Source organism: Petaurus breviceps, unplaced genomic scaffold, assembly GCF_028583685.1.
Source record: "Petaurus breviceps papuanus isolate PSGF00001 unplaced genomic scaffold, PetGlider_PUasm1.0 181, whole genome shotgun sequence".
Classification (NCBI taxonomy): domain Eukaryota; kingdom Metazoa; phylum Chordata; class Mammalia; order Diprotodontia; family Petauridae; genus Petaurus; species Petaurus breviceps.
In genome coordinates this window covers 26,384,882-26,407,877 of record NW_027185784.1, presented here as the reverse complement: position 1 = coordinate 26,407,877, position 22,996 = coordinate 26,384,882, and the positions used below count along the sequence as shown (strand labels likewise).

The window sequence follows — 22,996 nt, the reverse complement described above, 5'->3', positions numbered from 1 at the left end:
TCACCCCCTGACAGAAAGGATGGCTCTGTGGTCACGGCAAGGAAGAGACATACATTTTGAAGTGAATGTGATGTAGAATGAAAAAAAAATCCATTAAAATGTTCTAAAGCCTAAAAAAAAATAGAGAGAAGACATAAAAAGTACCTGGCCCAGATCCTACATACACATGTCATTACAACTCTGAAAGTACTTATTTGGGTCCAAGGCCATTCTCAAACTAGAGACACATGTGGTTTCCAGGAGGGACCTATTCTAGACCTGGGAAGGAGAAATGACAAATACAGATTTGTCAAAAACAAATATTGACAAACTGAAGCATATCTGTGGGAAGGTGACCATGATTATGAGTGGAGTTGAGACCATGCCATAAAAGAAAATATTAAAGGGACTAAAGATTTTTTTTTTGATCTAGAGAAGGGATGATTTAGATGAGACATAATTGCTGTATTCAAATGATTAATAATAATCAACTCACATTTCAATAGCACTTTTAAGCTTATAAGATTCTATGAGATACATAATGCAAGTAATATCATTCTTACTTTACTGAAGAGGAAACTGAGGCTGAAGGAGGTTAAGTGACTTGCCCTAAAACATAAAGCTAGTAAATATCAGAGATAGGATTTTGCACCATGGTCTATTGATTTCAATTCCAGAACTCTCTCCACTATTCAATTTAATTCAACCAATATACATTACTACAATGAATGTAAGATCCCTGCCAACAAAAAGTATTAGGACAAAGACAGGGTCTCTTTAGGAGCAGGAACTATCACTCCCCCAAATGGAGAAAGGTGAGGACAGGCAAGTAAACCATAGTTTACTACTCCAGTGGGTCTCCCTGGTATAACCAGGTACCCAAATCATTCAGAGTAATGCAAGTAATAAGTCACCTATTTAAAAATTTCAAATCTGTATATTTAAAGAACTTTGAAACAGAAATTTGTAACCTGATTAAAAATCTTTCAAAGGAAAAGTTTCAGTAAATTTTGAATACCTTTCCTTAAATTATTAAAATGCAACAATTTCCCATTATAGATATCTTTATTCTGGTTATGATAGTCAATAACCAAATACAAAAATAAATGTAAATAGAAAAAAAAACTTCAATTCAGTCCATTTTTGAGCTTGTCAAAATTATAAACTGCATCATCCATTGTTAGAGATCCTCCTCAACTCTTTCCTATCTGCATATGTGCATATGCACATTTTTATCTTTTTACTATGCTTTTATCTGTCATTAATAAAAAATAGCAAAAGCCCAAGCAAAGATTCTTTAGTCACTCTGTTGGTGACTTCTTTCTAAGCTGAAAATGAACCATCACTAACAACTCTTTGAGTTTAACTATTCTCTCAGTGCTAAATCAATTTAAATATAGTAGATTATATATAGTCCACATACCTCTTTTTTCCACAAAAAAATCATGAGATATTTTATCTAACACACTGCTAAATATCCAGATAAATTGTGAGCATTTCCATATTAAATTATCATGGAATTCCAGTCTCTGGAAGAAATATCCATGTTCACAAAATCCCATGTCTTTTAAGTTTGAACTATGTATACATACAAAAATTATATGCATAGATTCATTATATCACACCAAATAGAGCCCACATTCAGATGTATGTAATTGAAGATGGGGCTGGGGCCATTCATTACAGAGGGCATATGGGTCATAGGACCACTTAGAAACAAAAGTAAAGGAATGGGACTGTCAAATTGTTATCAGTTTTGTGTGGGATGAAAGACACCTGGGGTTCAACCTTGTGATCTAATCTGAACTTTCTGCTATGTGAGGAAAACTGACCTAGGTGGATATTCTTCTATTCCTGGAACTTTCTGAGTAATAAGAAAAGGGTTATCAATTAATTTCAATGTTTGATTATCCTCCAAAATAGGTAGAATGGATTTCTAAATTTTCCATTGTGTCACTCTTCCAGTTCTCTGGAAGTCTTGAGTGCTAAGTCTTGAGGGATAAATAGCAGTGGTTGAAAAGCCTGGATTTTACTTCCTTGCCTAGATCCCTAAGAAAACCATGAAGGCCCTCATCTTCCTTGCCCTCCTGGGGGCTTCTGGTAAGTTTTTCTTGTCTAATCAACAAGTACTTATTGAATTTTCTCAGTGTCCTCGATACTGCAACGAATAAAAAAAAATGAGTAACTCAAAACCCTTGTCTTTTAACTGGAGAAACACAGAAAATAAAAGGAAAGAATGGGAGAAAGCATACGACTAAAAGGCAAATCATGTGATTCACGCTATTTCTGCTATACTGAAGTAGATGAATGTGGCCTCTATAGAATATTTGGTAAAGGCTCCAACTTGAATAGACTATTAAGAATAGATAGGAGAATAGGAATAGAGAATATTTTAGGAAAAGGGAAATTATGATGAGCCCTTAGACATCTATCAGTATCTTTTTCAGAAAAGGTTTTTCTCAAGAACTCATTTGCATGAATTGTATGCTGAGGTCTTCACAAAGATAAATCTATCTAATGAGTCCCTTCATTCAGGAATCAATGACATGGAAAGTACACTGATTCTGTTACACACCACATGAATCTGGCTCAGTGGTTCTTGCCAAAATGATGAACATGAATGACGTTAGTCCTTCAGATCATGTACATGGTATAAGGTTTGTGAGTATTAAATAAGTATATAAGTAAAAGGGCTTATGGGCAAGAGATTCCCTTGTTGTAGTCATGTATGGATCATATTTAAAGTCTAAAAGGTATCATAGAGACTCTAGTATTACAAATTGGGAAAATGAGGTCCAGGAATATAATGAAATACTTGAAGAAGAAAGTGACTTGACCATTGTCATATAGGGCAAAAGCATCAAAAGTGAAAATGGGTCTTCTGTTTACAAAGTCAATGTTCTTTCCACTCTACTATACTACTTCTCCAGGGGAAAAGCAATATTGTCAGGTTTTCTCTGATCAATTTTGAAGACTTTCTGAAGAGCTGACATTTCAGGAGGTAATGTTGCATTGGAAATTCCTATCTCTTTCCTCCCTAGTTGCTTTCCCCACTGGTGATGATGATGACAAGATTGTTGGAGGCTACACATGTACGGCTTACTCCCTCCCCTATCAGGTGTCTCTGAACTCTGGCTCCCATTTCTGTGGTGGTTCTCTCATCAATTCACAGTGGGTGGTATCAGCTGCTCATTGCTACAAGTCGTAAGTAAATAATACTCACATCTAAGGCAAGCTTAGTGCTAAGACAAAGCCCACAAATTCCATTTAGCACTGAGAAATCTCCAAAGAATCTCTAGATAGGATAGGTAGATAAACTGGAGGATTTATTCAAGGATACCTGTCTTCCAAAGCTGAAATAGCTATCAATGGAATGTGTGTGTATGTGTGTATAGAAAGACAAGAGGTAATGATCAGATGAGCAAAGAAAAAGTAGCATGTGAAGAGGAAAACTCAACAATTATAATTGCCTCCGTGATCCTGCTTGCTTGGCTCTTGGGTGAGATGAAAAAGAAATTTTAAATCCTATATTTGATAGGAGAAATATCAGGTTAAATGTGACTTAGACTGGCAGGAATAAGCAATGAAAGGAATGCAGTTAAAATATGGAAAAGAGAGAGAATGGGACCAATTTGAATGGAGAGGAAGTGGTTACATGACTGTGGTGAGATAGAAAGAGAGAAAACCATGGGGATCAGATTGCTTAAGGGTACTCTTCTTCATCCATCCAGCCGAATCCAAGTGAGACTGGGAGAGCACAACATCAATGCTGTTGAAGGCAAAGAGCAGTTCATTGACTCATCTAAAGTAATCCGACATCCTAAATACAGTTCTGGCACAATGGACAATGACATCATGCTGATTAAGCTGAAAACACCTGCCACCATCAACTCTCAAGTGGCTACCATCTCCCTGCCCAAATCCTGTGCTGCTACTGGCGCTTCATGTCTCATCTCTGGCTGGGGCAACACTGCAAGTTCTGGTGGTGAGTCACTCATGGAGTGAGAAAAGAGAATTAAAAATCAGAAACTCCAACTCTTACCTCCCTACTTCCACCTCCTCCATTCATCTACTCCACACACATAAAAACCTCCCATTTCCAGGTCCAGCTATAGGGTTTCAGTGAATTACATAAGAGTTAGTTAGAAAGGCCAGGAACATAGAAAAGAGTTTAGGTTGCAACATGCAATTATGAACCTTAGCAAGGGCAAGGATACCTGGAGGAGGGTTACAGAGGTCCCTTAATATTTGATTGATTGATTGATTGATTTCTAAATATGGAGGGAGGAACTTAAATGATGCTGTCTTCTTAGGATCATGATCTTTCCATGGAGCTGGTATCATTAAGGGTTTTAGGGTCACCAGAACCCATGGAACCCCTTGTTGCTCATGACCACATGATCTGAGACCAACATCAGTCAAGATTGAATCAGTCATTTTCTCACATTGAAGGGTCTTAAATTGTACCAAAAGAGAAGGGAGAGAAAACCTATTAGTTGAAGGAATTCCTAGGATACTTCAGAGAATATACAGTCATAGTCATCTTTGTTCCAAACAGCCAATTACCCAGAGCTGCTTCAATGTCTGAATGCACCTGTGCTTTCTGACAGTTCCTGCCGTAATGCCTACCCTGGACAGATCACCAGCAACATGATCTGTGTGGGCTATCTGGAGGGTGGAAAGGATTCCTGCCAGGTCAGTTTCTCTTCCACTCCCTCCCTCTCCAGTCAATTCACAAACATTCTTGCTCTCTTTCCCATATTGTTACTAACTTAGGAGAGTTAGAACTCAAAAATTTCCTGAGTTTGAGCTCCTGGATGGAGAGAAACGGGAAGATGCCTTGGCAAATGGGGACATTAAATATTTTCCTTCTTAAATAGCTAAAAGATAGTAGCGATCAGAGATAACACAGACTTTGTGCTGGCACTAATGCAGGCATCTGAGGGAAGAATGTTGTGAATGGGACACTTTGGAGAAAAAGATGAGATAGGCAAAACGACCTTTAAGCCAACCTCAACTTTATTTTCTTTATCTATGTTCTGCTTCCTGAGGACACAGAGAAGATGAGGAGGAGGAACTAGGAGGCATTGAAGTGGGAAGGGAAAGGTGAAATAAAGAGAAGACTAGGTTCTCAGGAAAACATTATTCAACAATGAATGTAAACTAAATGTGTATTATGGACCTGTTTGTGTAATATGTCTGGCTCTGGGCTCTATTATGCTCTCTGTTATGGACCAAAGGAAAACTCTGACCCATTCTGCTTTCCAATTCCAGGGTGACTCTGGTGGCCCTGTTGTCTGCAATAAAGTACTCCAAGGAATTGTCTCCTGGGGTTATGGCTGTGCCCAGAAAGGCAAACCAGGTGTCTACACCAAGGTCTGCAACTATGTGGATTGGATTAAGGAGACCATTGCAAGCAACTAAGCTGCCTCCTCCATGGACCCTTTTCTCTGATTTAATCCTCTTACAACTACAAAAGATATAGAGCACTACATCCCTTAACCACAAGTAGAAAATTGAGATACAAATAAAGATTCTTGTCCTGTAAATTGTTTCATTGCAGTCCTTGCCCCTAGCATACCTACTCTTTCCTGATACTGGTATGGTATATAGCCATGTAATCCTAAACAATTAACACCTCCGCACCCCCGCCATTTCCCCCACCACAACCACCACCACTTTGTAATACTGTAAGCTTCAAAACAGTTGCCAGTTTGCACTGGTGCAGGGCGTTTTCTCATCAGCAGTCTACTGCACCAATGAAATCACAGATCTGATACTGAATCCAAACAAGATCTATACTCCACTATCTGAACTCCATTCTGACACCTTCCAGATTAAGTTAGTCTGAAAAAGTCATCATCACTGGCAACCTCAAACCTAAACCAGCAGCCCTTTCCAGGGTATATGAGCAAATAGAACTGCAATCCCAATCTTTCCAGCTACTGCCTTACCTGAACTTCTATCTATTTTATGATTATGATTTATTACCAGAAATAATTCATCAGTTGTCAAAGACTTTAGCCCCTTCCTACAGAATATGAAATGCTTTCCCCTCATAAGCATGATCCTGAAAGGATTTTCTTTCTTATTTAAACTTTTAACAGCTTAAGAGCACACTAAGGCTTTTGAGAAAAGGGCAGCTAGTTGGTATTGGTGGGAATTGGATCTGGACCCCCAAAAGGAAAAGAGTGTATCTTTGAGATATAGACCACCAAAAGGAAAAGACCCTGGACTTTCCCATGTGGGTCACCTCTCTGTGTTCACTTGGGGAAATCTGCTTTTTCTAGTTAATTAAATGCCCTTTCATTGTCTGCACCTGGCTCCACCCTAGACCACATCTCCCTTACTTCCATCTGGACCTCTTCCCTGTTCCAGAGTCTTCTGTATAAAAGATCCATCTTGCCACCATGAAAGTGTTGAGATCCTTAAGAGTCTGGCCAATAGGGCAGATTTTTAGAATCATACTCATTTATCAGTCTTTTAATAACCTTCTCTTTTGCTGAAAGAAGATTGGGGTCGAATTCATTTGGGGAGGACCCATGTGTTGGTATTTCAGGGTTCCAGCATCCCAAAACCTCAGTACCATAGTGGATAGAGTATCAGACCTGGAGTAAGGAAGACTCCTCTTCCTGGGTTCAAATCTGGCCTCAGACACTTATTGTGTGACCCATAATTTCCTCATCTGAAAAATGAGCTGGACAATGAAATGGCAAACCACTCTAGTATCTTTGCCAAGAAAACCCCAAATGTGGTCACTAATAGGCAGACAAGACTGAGAGACTTTTGAGACCCCCTGTGTAGATTAAACATTTGTTGAATTTCAAGAGCAAAAGGTACAAAAAGAACATTGAAATATTGGAATATTGGAATAGCTTCTGGACAGTTACTAAAATCTCAACTCTCCACTCTTTTCTTTTAATGTTCCCTCCTCCCCTCAGCCCCCTACCCCCCACACTCACTGGTGTCTCCAGAAGCATTTTGACAGAACCACTTTGACAGGACCTAGGTTTCAAGGGCACAAGGAGAATGAGAGATAAATCACTTTAATGAGCCCTCACTCCCTTTCTTCCTCCATGTGCCTTGAGCATGAGATTGCTTCTTAACTGGCAAGCTAGATGAACTATCAGCAGACTATGGTGTTAAAAGCCTTCATGCGCTGTTAGCCATTCTTCTATCCATCCCCTCCAAGTCTCTTTTTTAAAGTCCCACTCATATCGTGCTTTCTCATGCTGTCCTTATAGGCAAGATGGAGGGAAGCAGGACAGATAAGATTCTTAGACAAAATCAGAACTGGACAATAACCTATAGGTCCAAAAGGTTAGTCATTAATGGTTATGCGTCAGCTTGGATGGTAGAGGTTTGCTCTTGATATTGTGTGGTTCAGAATTTTATCACTGGTGGATAGAGATGCAAATGGAATGCTGATGAATTGTCAAATGACACGGGTGATACATTGATTAAGACCATTAGAAACCAAAAAATTTCTTAAGGGATTAGAACAATAATATAAACATAGTACAATGGGATAGTGAACATTGGAAAGAAGATAAATTTAAATTCCTAAATATTGGTTTAAAATTAATTTTCAAAAGTGTAATGCTGGGGAATTGTAGGTAGATTGTAATTTATCTGAAAGAAATATGGGGAAAAGAATATTAATAAAACATTTTGAAATACACAGAGGACAGCAAAAGAGACTCAGAAGAGATATACAAGAACAATAACTGTTATCTTTTTAAATTTCACTTCTATTTTTTAAATAGCTTCATATGAAAGAAGTTCAAAGTTTCATATACAAGAAGCTGAGGCAGTCAGGGGAAGGAGTCTGATGCAGTCTAATCAGATTACTGCTGTTGGTGATGTTCTTTGTCCTTCCTTCTTGAAGAGGGCCAAGACATCAGGGAGGTGATGCCATAACATGCAAGTGAATTAGATTTGAGTGAGGGAGGGCTCACTTTCACCTCCTGAGCCATCTGGGTCCAGTGGACATATATAAATTGGGACAACTGGAGATGGCCCTGGATGCAGTGGCAGACCTTGGCATTTTCAAGCTAAAGTCTTTAACAGGTCTCACTTTAGGCACAAACAATAGGACCTATTACTGGCTAATCAATGAGAGCTACCTGATTTGGAGAGCCAGAATGATTTCCATGCTGGAGTGAAGGAACAAGTAAAAAAGAACCAATGCTCTCATCAACTCCCATGAGTTATTTACCGTCTCTATTCTAACAATTTTCAAATCTACCTATCCTTCTCAAAGTCAACATGTGTGAAACTAAACTTAATATCTCTCTAGTTGTTGTTGTTTAGTCATTTTTAGTTGTTCAACTCTTCATGATTCTTTGTGGGGTTTTCTTAGTAAAGATGCTAGTGTTTTGCCATTTCATTCTCTAGCTGATTTTACAGATAAGGAAACTGAGAAAATATATTAAGTGACTTATCTCAGGCTCACTTTTCTTAATACTAGTGCCTTTTTTCTCTTATTTACTTCCTATTCATCATGTATATAGCTTGTTGAATGTATTTATTTGCTTATTGTCTCCCCCTTGGATTTTTAGCTCTTACAGCACAAAAACTGTCTTTTGCCTCTTTTCGTATCCATAGTGCCTGGCACATGGTAGGCAACGGATAAATATTTGTTAACTGAGAGACAAAAACAGCTAGAATAACCAATAGGTCGATTAGGTTCAATCACTTATAAAGAAAGGAATTTTACCATCCCCTGAATATGTAGCTCATTTATTGCAGGTGTACTAAAAGGTGCCTTTGAGCTACCATAAAGTAGCACATTTGAAAGCAACTCTAACTCCCAGCCTCCCTCAAAGTATAAGACAATGTTAGGGTACACAGGCAAGCGTTCCAATCTAAACAGGGCCAAAAGACAGAAAGTTACTGCTCCATCCTCTTGCCTTTGCACTGGCCATGCCTCATGGCTGGCTTGCTCTAACCCCTTACTGCTGCTTCCTATTTTCCCTGGATTCCTTCAGGATTTCGATGAAATCCTGCCTTTTGTAGCAGGCCTTTCTGGGTCCCTCCTCCCCAACTCTCAATCCCTTCTCCTTTCAGATTGCAGACTCTGTGGAGCTAGAAGTTTATTTATAGTCTCCCTCATTAGAATGTACTCTCCATGAGAACAGGTACATGTATAGACAATAATTTCTTCAGGCTCAAGTTTTGTGAAATAGTAATATTAAAAACTCTATGAAAAGTTTAATAAGTTACTTCTCTGTGCTGATATGGTCAATCGATGGATTATGAAATTTCAAAATTGGAAGGGATCTCAAAGGCCTATTGATTCCTATTTAGTGTTTTGTTTGTCCTTCACTCTCAAAGAGGACCGATGACATCACAAGGGTGATGTCTTGACTTGCATGTGGACTGGATTTAAGTGAGGCAGAGCTGCACAAAGTCATCAGCCCCACTCTCTCCCCCAGAGACATTGGAGTCCAGTGGCAAGGCAAGAGTCAATATGGCTGGCAACGGCCCAGCATTTACTGGTTTAAATGCTATGAGATGTTCATGCTAAAAATTATTCAATGACACTTTAAGCAGTACATAAACGCCCAAATATATTACAAATATATTTTTCCTCTGTGACAACAAGTATGTGTGTCTCTGGTGAATTATAAGTTTGTTTCTATAGGCATTCAAAAAAGCCACACTCTTGCACACAGTGATTTTGCTGTTCATGCAGCAATTGGAGCAAATGCTAATGACTTTTGACTAAATGTACTGTGTTCTTATAGCTTCTCCACCTGTTATCAAAATGGGTACCAAAGAAAAGAGTTTTCCAGAGGGCGGGTACCCATTTCATGGTGTGGGAGAGGGGCAGAGGTCCACAGTCCAAATGAAGGGAATATACACATAGAAGAAACAAGTCAATACTAAGGGTGGGAGGGGGGAAGACCATTATGACACAGAGAATGGGTACATGTCATAAAGTTAAGTCACAGAATGATAGTGAAGAAGGGAAAACCTTTGAACACTGAATACAGATCTTTTCTCCTATTCCTCCAGAGGGACAGGAGATCTAGAGAGAGCAGGAGATTTCAGGAATAAAGAAATCTGGATGAAGATGATGAGATACTGAACCAGTCTCTTCTCTCACTTCTATAGACCTCTAGGGGAGACTAACATGTGTTGCTTTGTGGAAGTAGACTTTGAGAAAGGCAGATAACTAAGATTTCCACAAGGTCCTTGAGCATCCTTTTTATTCAAGCTATAGCTAGAAGAAACCTCCCTACCCATCACTATGGTCACCAAATGTCTTGACCTAGAAATTAAGACAGGATTAATAGTAGCAGTTCCCTTTTGGCCTCATCACTGGAATTCCTTGTTGAACTCCACTATGAAATTCTTTCTCATCTTTGTTCTCCTGACAGCAACTGGTGAGAATCTGTGGGTTTCCTTTTTCAAGAAAGGTCAGGGACCTTTGGGGGGGGGGGAGGAAAAGAAGGAAGAAAACTTGGCAAAAAAAGATTGTCTATAGTAGCTAATGAGAATTAAATACTGATGAAGCAAGAGGGCTTAAGAGGTTTCAGAAATTGTGGTAGAGAGGGTAATGGAAGTAGGGAGTCACTGAACCCCATAATCTTTCCCTGAGATCAATCCCTTGCTTCAATATAAGCCATTACTTATATCCTTTCAGGATCTTTCAGTTACCTGTTTCCAGTCTAGGCCAAATGCATTGCAAAGGACCTCTGTCCTGGGATCCTTCCTAAAAAGTTGTTGAACAAAGGGAAGTCTCCTTCCCCTTTCTCTCTGGTTGGATGTTCTTTCCTTTTGTAGGACAGGAAAACCTCACAGAAAGGAATATTAGGAAGGAAATAATAAAGGACTTACTGTCTGTGACTATTCTGAAATCTCACCTTTTTTTTCTCTGCCTCTTTGTGTCTCTATCTGTGCACACTAACCAGCTGATCAGACCTTGGCTTCCCTGGAAAGGAATTATGATGATACTACAATTCCCTATATGGCCTACCTGAAATCCAGTTCCCCACTATGCATGGGGACTCTCATTTTCTCCCAATGGGTGATAACAGCAGCTCACTGCAACATACCGTGAGTGATGATGGTACATTTGTTCCTAGCAGTCTTCTAAACCTTAAAATTAGGGAGGCATGGGTAGATCATTTTACCCATAAAATGACAAAGTTGGTCTTGAACCATAAAGTCCATTCTAGTCTGTCATGGTATGCCTCTATGGTTAACATCATAACATTCCCAGTAGTTATGAGGAGGGTGCAGGACTGGGAATGTAGAAAAGGAAATAGAGAGAGAGAGGAATTTCTATGAGACTTTGTCTCATAGTCAACAGCTTACCTTTCTTTTGGGCTAAAGTGGATTTTCATGATACCCAAGGATCAGTGTGATTGACACCTTCCCTAATTCTTCAGTGAGTTTCTAGGGGGTTTCTGGGCTCTTGTTTCTGGGTTCAGGTCAATCAACCTCAGCACATACAGTCAATCTTCAACTTTTGGGGGAGGTGACATTCCTAGAAAATGACACATGGCAAAAACTTGAAAGTTAATGCATTGAACTTATGGGGAAATAAAGGGTTAGTTTCCTGTGACCACCAAAAATTGAAATCTATCATTGGAAATGGCTGAAAATATACTTTTTCTCCTTATAATTATAACAAAATATTAATTCTAATAATATGCACTTTTTCTAGCACAGTAACCAAGAAAACCCATAAAATACAGTATACAAAGTAAAAATGGTAACATACAAAACATCTTCCTGCTAATTCCCTGTAATTTTGTGACCTTTTGTGATAACATCTCAATTAAAAAACACATTGATTTCAGACAATATTCGCTTTTTATAGCACATAAAACTACAATTCCATAAATACTGTATAGCAAGTAAAATTCTTAAAACTAAAACATTAACCTGATTCTTACCTTCTGCTATATCAAATTGCAGTGTGAAGGCTATATACTACTATATACCATATTGCTGTAAACCTCTCCACTTGGCCAGCCTCTGAAAACCAAGGGAGAGGTTGCTGGGACTTTAGTCATTGCTCTCAGAAGATGCAGACATTGACAAGTTCTTGACATCATCTTAGAACCCAAAAGACTTGCACTATGCTTTGGAGTCATGATTATAACACAGAATTTTAATTTTAAAGGCAATGAAAATATGCAATGAATGCAAAGGGAGCTCTTTAAAATGGTGGGTTAAACCAGACCAATGACATGCTTAGTAGGATACCAGTCACTCCACAAACTTGCACACATTGTACCTCTCATTTTTTCCCAAATGTGTGAAGTTGCCAACTTAAAAGTGAAAATGGGGTTACTAATAAAAATCACCTGAATGCTTAAAGTCATGAAAGTTAACCATGTAAATGTTGAGGATTGACTGTACTTATTAAACCCTTATAGTGTTTCTGGAATTGCTTTAGGTCCTGTGGAGGAGGCAAACAAATAAAATAAAATACAATGTAGGCTCTTAAAAGAATCATAGAGTCACAGAACTTTTAAAAGCCTTAAAAGATCTAGTCCAATCCCACCATTTAAAATAAAATGAAACTGAAACCGAAGTGAAAGAACTTGATCTGTGTCACTTAGCTAGCTTACAGAACCTTGTGGATGGAAGAGATCTCTGAAAACCCTTCCCTAGGTATCCCTCGATAGACAAGGATCCTCTTTACAACTTCCCCACCAAGCTGACCATTTAGACACCACTAGAAGACCTTCAGTGATAAGGAACTCATTATCTTTCTAGGCAGCACATGGCCCTTTGGGACAGCTCTCATTGTCAGGAAGTTAGTGATCAAATTGAAATGAAAAACTATCTCCTTACTTCCTTCTCTTCTCATGATATCATACTGCCTCCAAATATAACAATAGGTTATGTTATGAAATGAGGAAGGAGAATACATAGTAGGGTGCAGATTAATGAGATATGTTCTCCACTCTTACTGTGAAAATAGGAAGGAGCTTTAAATGATAGAAGTAATTACAGAAGTGAACCACATTGAGCACTGGATGGTTTGAAGGTGTCTGGGAATGATTAATTCATGTTCTCAAGACCTCTTATACCTCTCCTCTGCCCTGACCCTTTCCCCACTTTTATTTGTTCCTTTTCTCAAAGGTCTGAGATCAGGCTGGGGGTTCTTCAACCCAATGTAAAGGAAAAGAGACAACAGACCCGGATTTGTTCAGTCAGCATCAAGCACCCTGACTTCAGTCCCCAAAACTTGGACAACAACCTCATGCTAATTAAGCTAAATAAGCCTGCCAATCTCAACAAACATGTGGGCACTGTGGCCCTGGCTATTGCTCCTTCTGAAACTAAAAGGTGTTTCATCCCTGGATGGATCTGGACACAGCTGAATAACTGTGAGTGCCCACAGGGAACATTGGAGTGACTTGGATTACTGGGATATTTTAGCAACATATAGGAGCAAGTAGGGTAAATGTCTAGAAGGGCTATGAGAACTTTGCAATGAGAACTTGACCACAGGGTCATGGATTCTAACCATCAAATTGGTATAATAGAAAAGGTGCTTTACTTATAGTCAGAAGACCCAGCTCTAACACTTATTAGCTATGGTGGGGAGCAAAATAGAAACCTCACAACTAATCCATTTTGTTGTTAGATTATCACTAAATATTCTACACATCAATGATTAGATAGTGTTCATTTAAAATATGAGAAAATCAAATTAGTTTTAACTTGAGTATGTGGATAGATATATACATGTGTGACTAGTATACATACATATATATATATATGTATAATTATTCTGTATCTTTTTTTAAAGCAATTGGGGTTAAGTAACTTGCTCAAGGTTACACGGCCAGTTATTTCTGGGTGTGGTGCTAAGTATCTGAGCCCGGATTTGATCTCCAGGTCATCCCAACACTGGAGCCAGTGCTCTTACTCGCTGAGCCACCTGGCCTCCCCTTCTGTATCTTTATCTGACTACAGATAGCATCTTTCTTCATATGTCATTTATAGTTAATTTGGGTATTTATAGTAGACAAAATAACTTATTCACTCAAAGTCCTTAAAACAATATTGCTATTACTATATATAATATTCTCTTGGCTCTGCTCATTCCACTCCCCATTATGTCATGCAAGTCTTTCAATGTTTTTCTAAAATCATCGAGATCATCATTTCTTATAGCACAGTACTATTCCATCACAATCATATGAAACAGTTTGTTCAGTCTTTCCCCAATTGATGGGCATCCCTGCAATTTCCAGTTCTTTGCCACCACAAAGAGAGTTGCTATAAATGTTTTAGAACAAGAAATGGATAGTGAAACTCATGTAGTGGATTAGAACAAGGAAGCCAAGGAAGCAAGGAGGTAGAGGTGGAAGGGAAAGCATTCCAGGCATGAGGGAGGGTCAGTAAGGAACATGGAATGTCATGTGTGAAGAGCAGTAAGTAGTTCAGAATAGCTGAAGCATAGAATAGATGCAGGAGAGTGAAGTTTAAGAAGACAGGCAAGATAGAAAGGGGTCAAGTTGTAGCATTTTAAAAAACCAGAGTATATGCTAGGCAAAAGATAATGACAAGATGCTATTAAAAGGTTAGAGGACATCGAAAGAACTCTAGGCTAGATCAGGAAAGGCTTCATTGAGGAAGCAGAATTTGAATGGATCTTCAACATTGGGTAGAATTTCAGTGACTGGAAATGTGAGGAGAGGGCAGATATGGAGGACAGTTAAAGCAACATCACAAATGGGGTAAGTCATAAACCCTGTTCAAAGGACGATGACTGGTAGAGTTTTGGGGGGTCTAACTAGTGGTGTGGTGGAGCATGTAATTTGGATTCTATTGGTGAAAGTAACTATAGGATTCAGTTTCTCTCTCCTCTTTCCTATAGCAAGTGACCCAGATATCCTGAGCTGGGTGACCCATGACATTCTCCCCGATGATGAATGTGCCAAAATGCTTCCAGGAAAAATGTCAGCAAATAAAATGTGTGTGGGATTCTACGATGATTTCATAAGCCCATGCCAGGTAACTCATCCCTCCCTCTGTAATGGTCCCTGAAGAGAAAGAAGACAAAAGGAACAGGCATGAGGGTACTACAGTAGGTAGATAGTACAATAACAGGTAAAGAAACACCCCTCATTACTCCAACCCATTGAGCAGTGAGTTCAGGGAATGAAGAACTCAACAACAAAGTCTTTCCCCATCTCCATCCCTGAACTGGAGTCTGGAGTCCTAAACTAGGGAGGAAAAACTATCTAGGAAAGCAGGCCCAAAACTACCCAGTTTCCTTTTCAAGTCCATTTAGGCTTCGCTTTGTGTGCCTGCTGAGGGATGGAGGAGACAGGAACAGAAAGATGGAAATGAGGACAAATTCAAAGACCCCTGGGTTCTCCTGCTGGAAAGCCTAAATATAGGATCATAAGATGCTAAGGGACAGCTAGGTGGCACAGGAGACAGAGCACTGGGTTTGGAATCAGGAAGACTCATCTTCATGAGTTCAATCCAGCCTCAGACAATTACTTAGGTGTGTGACCCTAGGCAAGTCACTTAATACTGTTTGCCTCAGTTCCACATCTGTAAAGTGAGAAGGAAATGGTGAAAACAAACAAACAAACAACATTCTAGTATCTTTGCCAAGAAAACTTCAAAAATAGTTCTCACAAAGAGTCAGACACAACTGAACAACAGCAAGGTACTGTTGTTTTTAGCTCCACAGGAGACCTTAGAGATCTAACCCAACTACCTCATGAAGTGACTTGTCCATAGTCACCTGGGGAAAGAGGCAGGACTCAAACCCAAGCTGTCTGACTCTGAAGACAGAATTTTTTTTTTTTTACATTGTGCAAATCTGCTTAACAAATCTCTTTTTTTTCCCCCTTTTAACTAAAAAATCATTCATTTCTCCAATTAAATTTTTTTCAATTGTCAAGCACATATTTTTCTCCTTTCTGTTCCCCGCCATGGGGGAGAAAAAAAAAAACTCTTGTGACAAAAAAGCGTAGTTCAGTTAAACAAATTCCCATATTGTCCATGTCTAGAAATATGTCTCATTCTGCATATTAGTCTATCACCTCTGCCAGGAGGTGACTAGAATGTTTTATCATTTTCCTCTGGGAATAAGGGTTAATATTTGAATTGATCAGAGCTCTTCAGCTTTTCAAAATTGTTTATTGACTTTTTTTTTTTCTCAATCACAGGAAATCTCAGCTGTTCCAGCCATATGTGATGGACGGATCCATGGGATTTTGACTATGTCATATGGGTGTGTTTTGCAGGGAAGTGGTGGGCTCTTTACTAAAGTTCACAAATACAGGGAATGGATCCAAAATGTCACTTCTTCCTTTTAACTTCACCTTTTGGCCTCCCATCTCTCCAGCTCTATGAATGCTGCTTATGAATGCTGCTCTAGGCCACAAAGACATCACCTTATCTTTTGTGCTGAAACAGGATATCAATAAAAAGCCATGCTAATGCTGAGTCTCTGATTGATAAATATGTGCATTGATTCTTGCTAGTTACCAAGAAACACCAGGGAATCCAAGACTGACCCTCACTCCTCAGCTACAGCCAAGGGTAAGCCACAAGTCCTATATTACAAGAATACTTGGATACCTGTCCCATCTACTCACCCATTTATTCTTGTATTCATCCATCCATCTGTTCATTCATTTGGCAAATATTCAGTTCCTACCACATGCTGAGTACTATAAGGAGATACAAAATTTATACAAGTCACAATTCCTGTTATCATGGAGTTTATGTGCTTTGTCCCAGTGGCTGAAACTCCAAAAATGATAACTGGAATATGCAGTATTGCCTACAAAGGCTATAGAAAGGGCTGCATGAGATCCTGGGGAAAACACTTAGAGTGAAGAAAGGAGAATCATGGAGGCTGTTTCTCTTAGAATAGGAATATTTCTAGAGCATTGGGATCTGTATCTCTCCCTTCTAACATTGACCTCTATATAGGAACAGGCAAATCACACTTGCGGATCTACGTCCTGAGAATGAAAGCATTTAGAGAATATTCCCTTGAAGGTGGCCCCACTCTGCCCCTTCAAGGCTTCCTCCACTTCTCTCCCAAGGGTTTCCCTAAGTCTCTAACCACTAGCAGACCCATTGTAGCTTTCAATCCTTATGACTTTTTCCAATGCCTCATCATCAGGGCAGAATCTGTACATCATCATGAAATGTATCATATTATCTATTCTGGCTATACCTCTTATCAAAGAAAAATAAAATCCATTAACCCTATGCTCTATCCTCTAGGCAAAAGTTCTACTGGAAATAATTTTTTACTAATTTATCCTTGTTTTAAATCCAAGCATTTTTAAGAGAGACAGACAGAGACACAGAGAGAGATGTGACTCATATTCTCAGACATCTCTCTAAACAAAGATATTTTGAAATAATAGTTCTAGGATTTCTGAGTGAGAAAAATGGAACACAATATGATGAAATACTTCAGGGTTAACATTTTCCTCTATCTCAGAGAACTTCATCCGGTAGTCACTTGATTTTTTAAGAAGAGTCCTGAAGCATCTTTCTTTTAAAACTGCTCATCCCAATTTAACCATTTCCCTCAGAGACTCTCCAACTGCTAGCATAGGTGACCTGAAATCATCAAAGGAACTTCCTCCCTGTGATCCTTCAGGAAAGGGAGAAAGAAGGTATTGCTCTAAATAGATCATAGCTCTAATCCCTTCAGGGAGAGGAAGAAGGCAGTGGTCTTAAATAGACATAAAATAGTTCTTCTGTTTGGTTACCACCATTAGTCCATATTCTGGGGTCTTAGCTCTCATTCTTGACCTTTTACATACTTTCCTAAAGGAAAAGAATTGTATTAAGAGAAAGAAAGTTAAGTTTGGAAAGGATTTGGAGAAATATTGATTTCTTGGTATTTTCAGTTGACCTAAAAGAAAGGTTTTTAATATGCTTCCCCATTGATGTGAGGGTCTCTGTGTCTCTGCAAGTTAAGGGAAGTCCCATCTTTATTGGAGCAATAAGGGGGAAAGAATTCTTCACACTTTTTTTTAAAGCAATCAGGGTTAAGTAACTTGCTCAAGGTTACACGGCCAGTTATTTCTGGGTGTGGTGCTAAGTATCTGAGCCTGAATTTGTTCCCCAGGTCATCCCGACACTGGAACCGGTGTCTTACTTGCTGAGCCACCTGGCCTCCCTGTTCTTCACACTTCTGTTAGAGATGGCGGTAAAGAATCCCTAGAGAATGAATTCATAATCTTTACTGTGTGATCAATAGCAGTCTGATAAAACCTAGAGATCCTTTCTCAGAATGCTTCAAAATACATAAAGTAAATAAATTTATTAAAAATTTTTAAAACAAATCAAAATACATAAAGTAAAACACATAGAATTACAAAGGAAAATTATATTAAATACAGCATTATTTTTTTAAGCTCAAAGACTCTAGGTTAAAAATTCCTCTGGAAACAGTCACAGATGAAAATGAAAAACAGAGTCAATATAAGAGAATTGTACAGGCTTGTTGACTAACAGGAAGCTAGAATGATAGCTTCTCATAACTTCAACTGTGATTCTATGGCTAATATAAGCAATCTAGAGCTGATTTCTGATTAAAATAGAAAGATTTTGCAGCAATTTCCCCTCTAAATAAAAATGTGGATTCTTTGTCTAGAAGCCCTGAAAACAGGCAAGGTTAAAAAAAAAAAAACATGAGGTCAAAACCTAGATACACTTTTCACCCTGCTGACATTTTTTTCACAGATAACCTTCCACTTCTCTTCCTCCTGATTTAGCTGCTCTCCCACTCTACAATGAGGATGATGACAGTATCATTGGAGGTTATGCCTTCCCCAAAAACATTTACCACTATCAGGTGTCCCTGACAGTGGAATACCACATCTGTGGGGGGGCACTTCTCAGTCACCACTGGGTACTGTCTGCTGCCCACTGCCTATGATCCGTAAGTAATGTGAATGGGAAAGAAATTAAAGGACTTGACCCATCTACACCGGCTCATCCAAGCAGCCAAAGATTTAAGCCAGTCAGGGAGTGGTAGAGCAGATTCATGGGATTTGCCCTTCTGATCTCTATGTTAAAAAAAGAAGACAGGGTTCTTTCCATAAGAAAACTTTCGCTCTGAATAAGGAGAGATAATCCTCAGTTTCAGGCAACCAAATCCAATGAAAATCTATAAAAATGATCATTAGTAATAACGTTGGTGATGGTGATCACCATAATATTTATATAGCACTGTTAAGAGAGCACAACATATGTGTATGTATATATGTATCCATAGACATGTATATATACATATACACATATATGAGTGTTTACATATAGAAAATAAAATCTCATCTGTTCCCACAATATTCCTAAGAGTCATTATAGTATTATTCCTCAAGTGAGAATGAGGAAGAAATTAAGAAACTAAGTTTTAGAGAAGATAAATTACTTGCCCAAAATCATACATCTAAAACAAGATTCACACAAACAGAAAACATGTATTATCTCCAGGAAATTGTACAAAGACAGCTGCTCATGTAAGTGTTAAAGAGGTAGACAGTAATGATATTACCCAAAGAGCAACATTTCTAACAAACTTCTTTTCTTCTCTAGCCACATCCAGGTGAGGTTGGGAGGACACACTGTATCATCAAGAGAGGAGATGGGGCAGTTCATTCCTGTAGTCAAGTTTGTCCTGACCCTGACTACCATGACTCGACTACAGACGATATCATCATGATGATTAAGCTGGCCACCCCAGTTACCTTTGACAGCAAAATGCTTCCCATGAGTCTGCCCTCTTCCTTTACCCAGGATGAAGATAATTGTCTCATCTGTGGCTGGGGTAATACCTTGAGCCAGGGCTATGAATTAACACAGATTTGAGAAGGAGGGTCAGTTATGGATATGGAGTTCACCTTCATTATCTTCTCCCTCCAAGGGGTTCCCAGCTGACCAATACATGGTGCTCTCTTTCAAGGGCTAAAGTATCTAGGCCCTTCCCTATGGAACTGAAGGCAGTCCTGCCTTTTCTAGATTTGGGGTCTATCTCCCCCTTTCTCTGTCAAGCAGGGCTCAACTCTTAGTAAATAGCTAGCTAGAAAAGATCTGAGAAACCAGTTCATAGAGAGGTATCAATAACAGACCCATTTCAGGAGTATGTGCATGCTAATAGGGGGCAAAGCAGAAATACAAAGAAATGAATCTCTAAAGAGAGAATTTCAGTTCTGAGGCAAAGGACAGACATACATACAGAGAGAGACAGAGACAGAGAGACACAGAGAGACAGACACACACAGGGGGAGGAAAGAGAGACAGAAAGACAGAGAGAGAAGAAGAGAGAAATAGAAAGAGAAAGAGACAGAGACAGAGACAGAGACAGAGAGAGAGAGAGAGAGAGAGAGAGAGAGAGAGAGAGAGAGAGAGAGAGAGAGAGAGAGTAGGTATAGAGAGGATCTTCCCAGCACTACTTCATTCAAGACACTTACTCAATCTGCCCACAAGAATTTTTTTTTTTTTGCCAGGGCCAACCTCAGAGAGAACCTGTGCTCCTTGACAGGAGAAGCAAAAGGAGTCTTGAGCCCTAGTTTCCTTAACCCCATGGTCTGATGGTCTGGCATCCTGAGATTGTGCCAGACCTGTTCATTTGAGGTGTTAAGACAGAAGCAGTGCTAGGTGGGTAATAACTTCACAGATTTTAATCACTGTTTCCCCACAAGGGAATTCTCCTGACCTGCTGCAGTGCCTGGACATCCCTGTTCTCTGTGATGATGTCTGCCAAGATTCCTATCCTGGTGTTATTACAAGCAAGATGTTTTGTGAAGGCTTTTTGGATGCAGGCAAAGATGCTTGAGAGGTAACTGAGTGCACCATACCATTCCTCAACCTCTATACCTTCCTCATAAGCAGAATCTGTTCACTTGGCAAGAAGCCCTAAAGATCAAAGATCAGGCTAATGTTCAACAGTACGATGAGCCAGATGGTAAAGGGGCCAGCTGAAGGCTCCATAGACCCAAGACCACTAGTCTGGAAGACTTGGCTCAAACTCTGCGGGCAAGACATGAATGTGGCCAAGCAGCTGGGCTCGGTCACTGTGAACCTGTGCGATAGGGCAAAAGCAGAGTTAAACCTCATTCTGAGGGTCCTATCTATCATCTGCATCTTCTACAGGGCAGTGCCAGGCACCATTCAGTCAATGCCAGGCCCTGGGGATGCAAAAAGGGGGAGGGATGGCACCTGCTTCAAGGAGCTTAATGAAAGAAATAGCATATAATTAACTATGGAGTAAATGGAGGACAATCTCAGAGGTAGGGCAGCTAGGTGGCACAGTGGATATAGCCCTGGGACTGGAGATAGGAAGACCCAAGTTCAAATTTGACCTCAGATGCTTGTAGCTCTGTGACTGAAGGCAAGCCACTTAACCCTGTTTGCCTCAGTTTCTTCATCTGTAAAATAAGTTAGAGAAGGAAATGGGAAGCCACTCTAGTATCTTTGCCAAGAAAACCCCAATTACAGTTACAAAGAGTCAGGCATCACTGAAAAATGGCTAAACAACAACAAAAATCTCAGAGAGAAGATACTAATAATGGGAACCTCCTTCCTGCAGAAGAAATTATTTGAGCTGAATCTTGGAGGAACTGGAAGAAATCAGGGGGCAAAGGTAAGGGAGCAGAGAAGTCTAAGTATGAAGGATGGTGGCACAAAGGGATGGAGATAGGAGGTGGACCATTGTATTTGAGAAACAATTAGGCCGGTGTAGTTGAATTATAAGGTATATAGAGAGGAGTAAAATATAAGATGAAAAATAAATGGGGGGTGGGGAAGGATGTGAAGGACTTTAAATGGCAAACAGAGGAAGTCATATTTTGTCCTGAAGGTAATAGGGAGCCATTGCAGCTTACTGAAGGGGATGGAGGGGATCATGACATGGTCAGCCTTGCATTTTATGTCAAAGGTTTAAAACATCAGAGCTTCCTAAAGTATATAGTGGAAACATCCGAAATAGGCCTTAGAAGACATAACCAGGGGTGATGCAACAGAGCTTTGCCACGGGGCATAGAAATAGTGAAGAATTCCATTCCTTCCAGAGCTATAAACAGCTTATTACCTAGTTAGTGAGAATACTTTGCTAAATGGCAAAATTATCAGATGGAACTTGCTTTCTTCTCTGCCTCACTTCAGGTGAGTTCTCCCATCCTGACCTTAAATCAGCCTCATTATACCTCAGGGCCACTGAATTCACTCTCCATTTCATTTTCCTTTCCTTGAAGGATACTTTTCATAACTGTTTTAATGAAAAATGTTAGTTACAGTTTTGGGTACATGACAGCAATTTCTCTGATAATTGTCACTAGCATAGGCCAAATCTACTTGCTTGGTTTTACCCTACCTGGAAAGTCTCTCTATATTTAAAAAATCCTCATGAGTTTTGTGGGATTTTTTGTTTGTTTGTTTTGAGGCAATCAGAGTTAAGTGGCTTGCCCAAGGTCATACAACTAGTACGTGTCTGAGGCCAGATGTGAACTCAGTTCCTCCTGACTCAGGTCTGGTGCTCTGTGAACTTCGGCTACCTAGATGCTGTGATAGTAATGGCAATTAAAGATTCCCCTGTACTGGCTTGGTTTTCAAATTGATTGTGTTAAAGCCCAGAGTTTGTTAATCCCACCTGTGGGATGGGCTTGTTGATGTGAAAAGAAAGTCCTGAACTGGGAGGAGCTGGTGACGTAGATTTGGAGAGATAAGAGAGAGGCGGAAGATCTTTTTGGAAGCAGCACCTCGTGGAGAGAGAGAGAGACTAAGAGAATTGCTGGTGTCCGCTTTGAATTGCCCTGGACTTTTGAGACCTGCCCCCTGAGCTGCCAAGGACTGAGGAGACATGGCTGTTTTGCTGGTACTTTGTCTGTCTGTTTTGATGTTGTTTTGCCAGATTTGTCCACTGGTGAAAGACAGTCCTTTTGTTGAAGAAGTCCTGGAACCTGGCTGTTCGCTAAGAAGCCCTGAGACTGTCCTGCAGACAGAGAGTGAATACTGTCCACTGGTGAAGGACAGTGCTGTTGTTGCAGGG

The 22,996-nt window shown here is 39.6% G+C and overlaps 2 protein-coding genes across 2 annotated transcripts; both read left to right on the top strand.

Annotated features, from left to right (window-relative positions):
- The first annotated feature begins 2,039 nt into the window (after positions 1–2,039).
- Positions 2,040–5,403, top strand: LOC138160490 (trypsin-like). The gene is made up of 5 exons (XM_069087048.1): positions 2,040–2,079; positions 3,021–3,183; positions 3,711–3,964; positions 4,538–4,674; positions 5,254–5,403. The coding sequence occupies exons 1-5, from the start codon at positions 2,040–2,042 to the stop codon at positions 5,401–5,403; spliced, it is 744 nt and encodes a 247-aa protein (XP_068943149.1).
- A 2,591-nt stretch (positions 5,404–7,994) lies between these two features.
- On the top strand, positions 7,995–16,292 carry LOC138160392 (trypsin-like). Its single transcript, XM_069086998.1, has 5 exons — positions 7,995–8,049; positions 10,899–11,043; positions 13,087–13,334; positions 14,834–14,970; positions 16,143–16,292. The coding sequence occupies exons 1-5, from the start codon at positions 7,995–7,997 to the stop codon at positions 16,290–16,292; spliced, it is 735 nt and encodes a 244-aa protein (XP_068943099.1).
- Positions 16,293–22,996: the final 6,704 nt, after the last annotated feature.

Excerpts from the sequence above, each read along its gene's own strand:
- LOC138160490 (XM_069087048.1), top strand. The coding sequence starts at position 2,040 with ATGAAGGCCCTCATCTTCCTTGCCCTCCTGGGGGCTTCTG. Across the intron at positions 3,184-3,710 it reads GCTGCTCATTGCTACAAGTC|CCGAATCCAAGTGAGACTGG; the intron begins GTAAGTAAATAA and ends TCATCCATCCAG. Across the intron at positions 3,965-4,537 it reads CAACACTGCAAGTTCTGGTG|CCAATTACCCAGAGCTGCTT; the intron begins GTGAGTCACTCA and ends TGTTCCAAACAG.
- LOC138160392 (XM_069086998.1), top strand. The coding sequence starts at position 7,995 with ATGGCCCTGGATGCAGTGGCAGACCTTGGCATTTTCAAGCTAAAGTCT. Across the intron at positions 8,050-10,898 it reads CAAGCTAAAGTCTTTAACAG|CTGATCAGACCTTGGCTTCC; the intron begins GTCTCACTTTAG and ends CACACTAACCAG. Across the intron at positions 14,971-16,142 it reads ATTTCATAAGCCCATGCCAG|GAAATCTCAGCTGTTCCAGC; the intron begins GTAACTCATCCC and ends TCTCAATCACAG.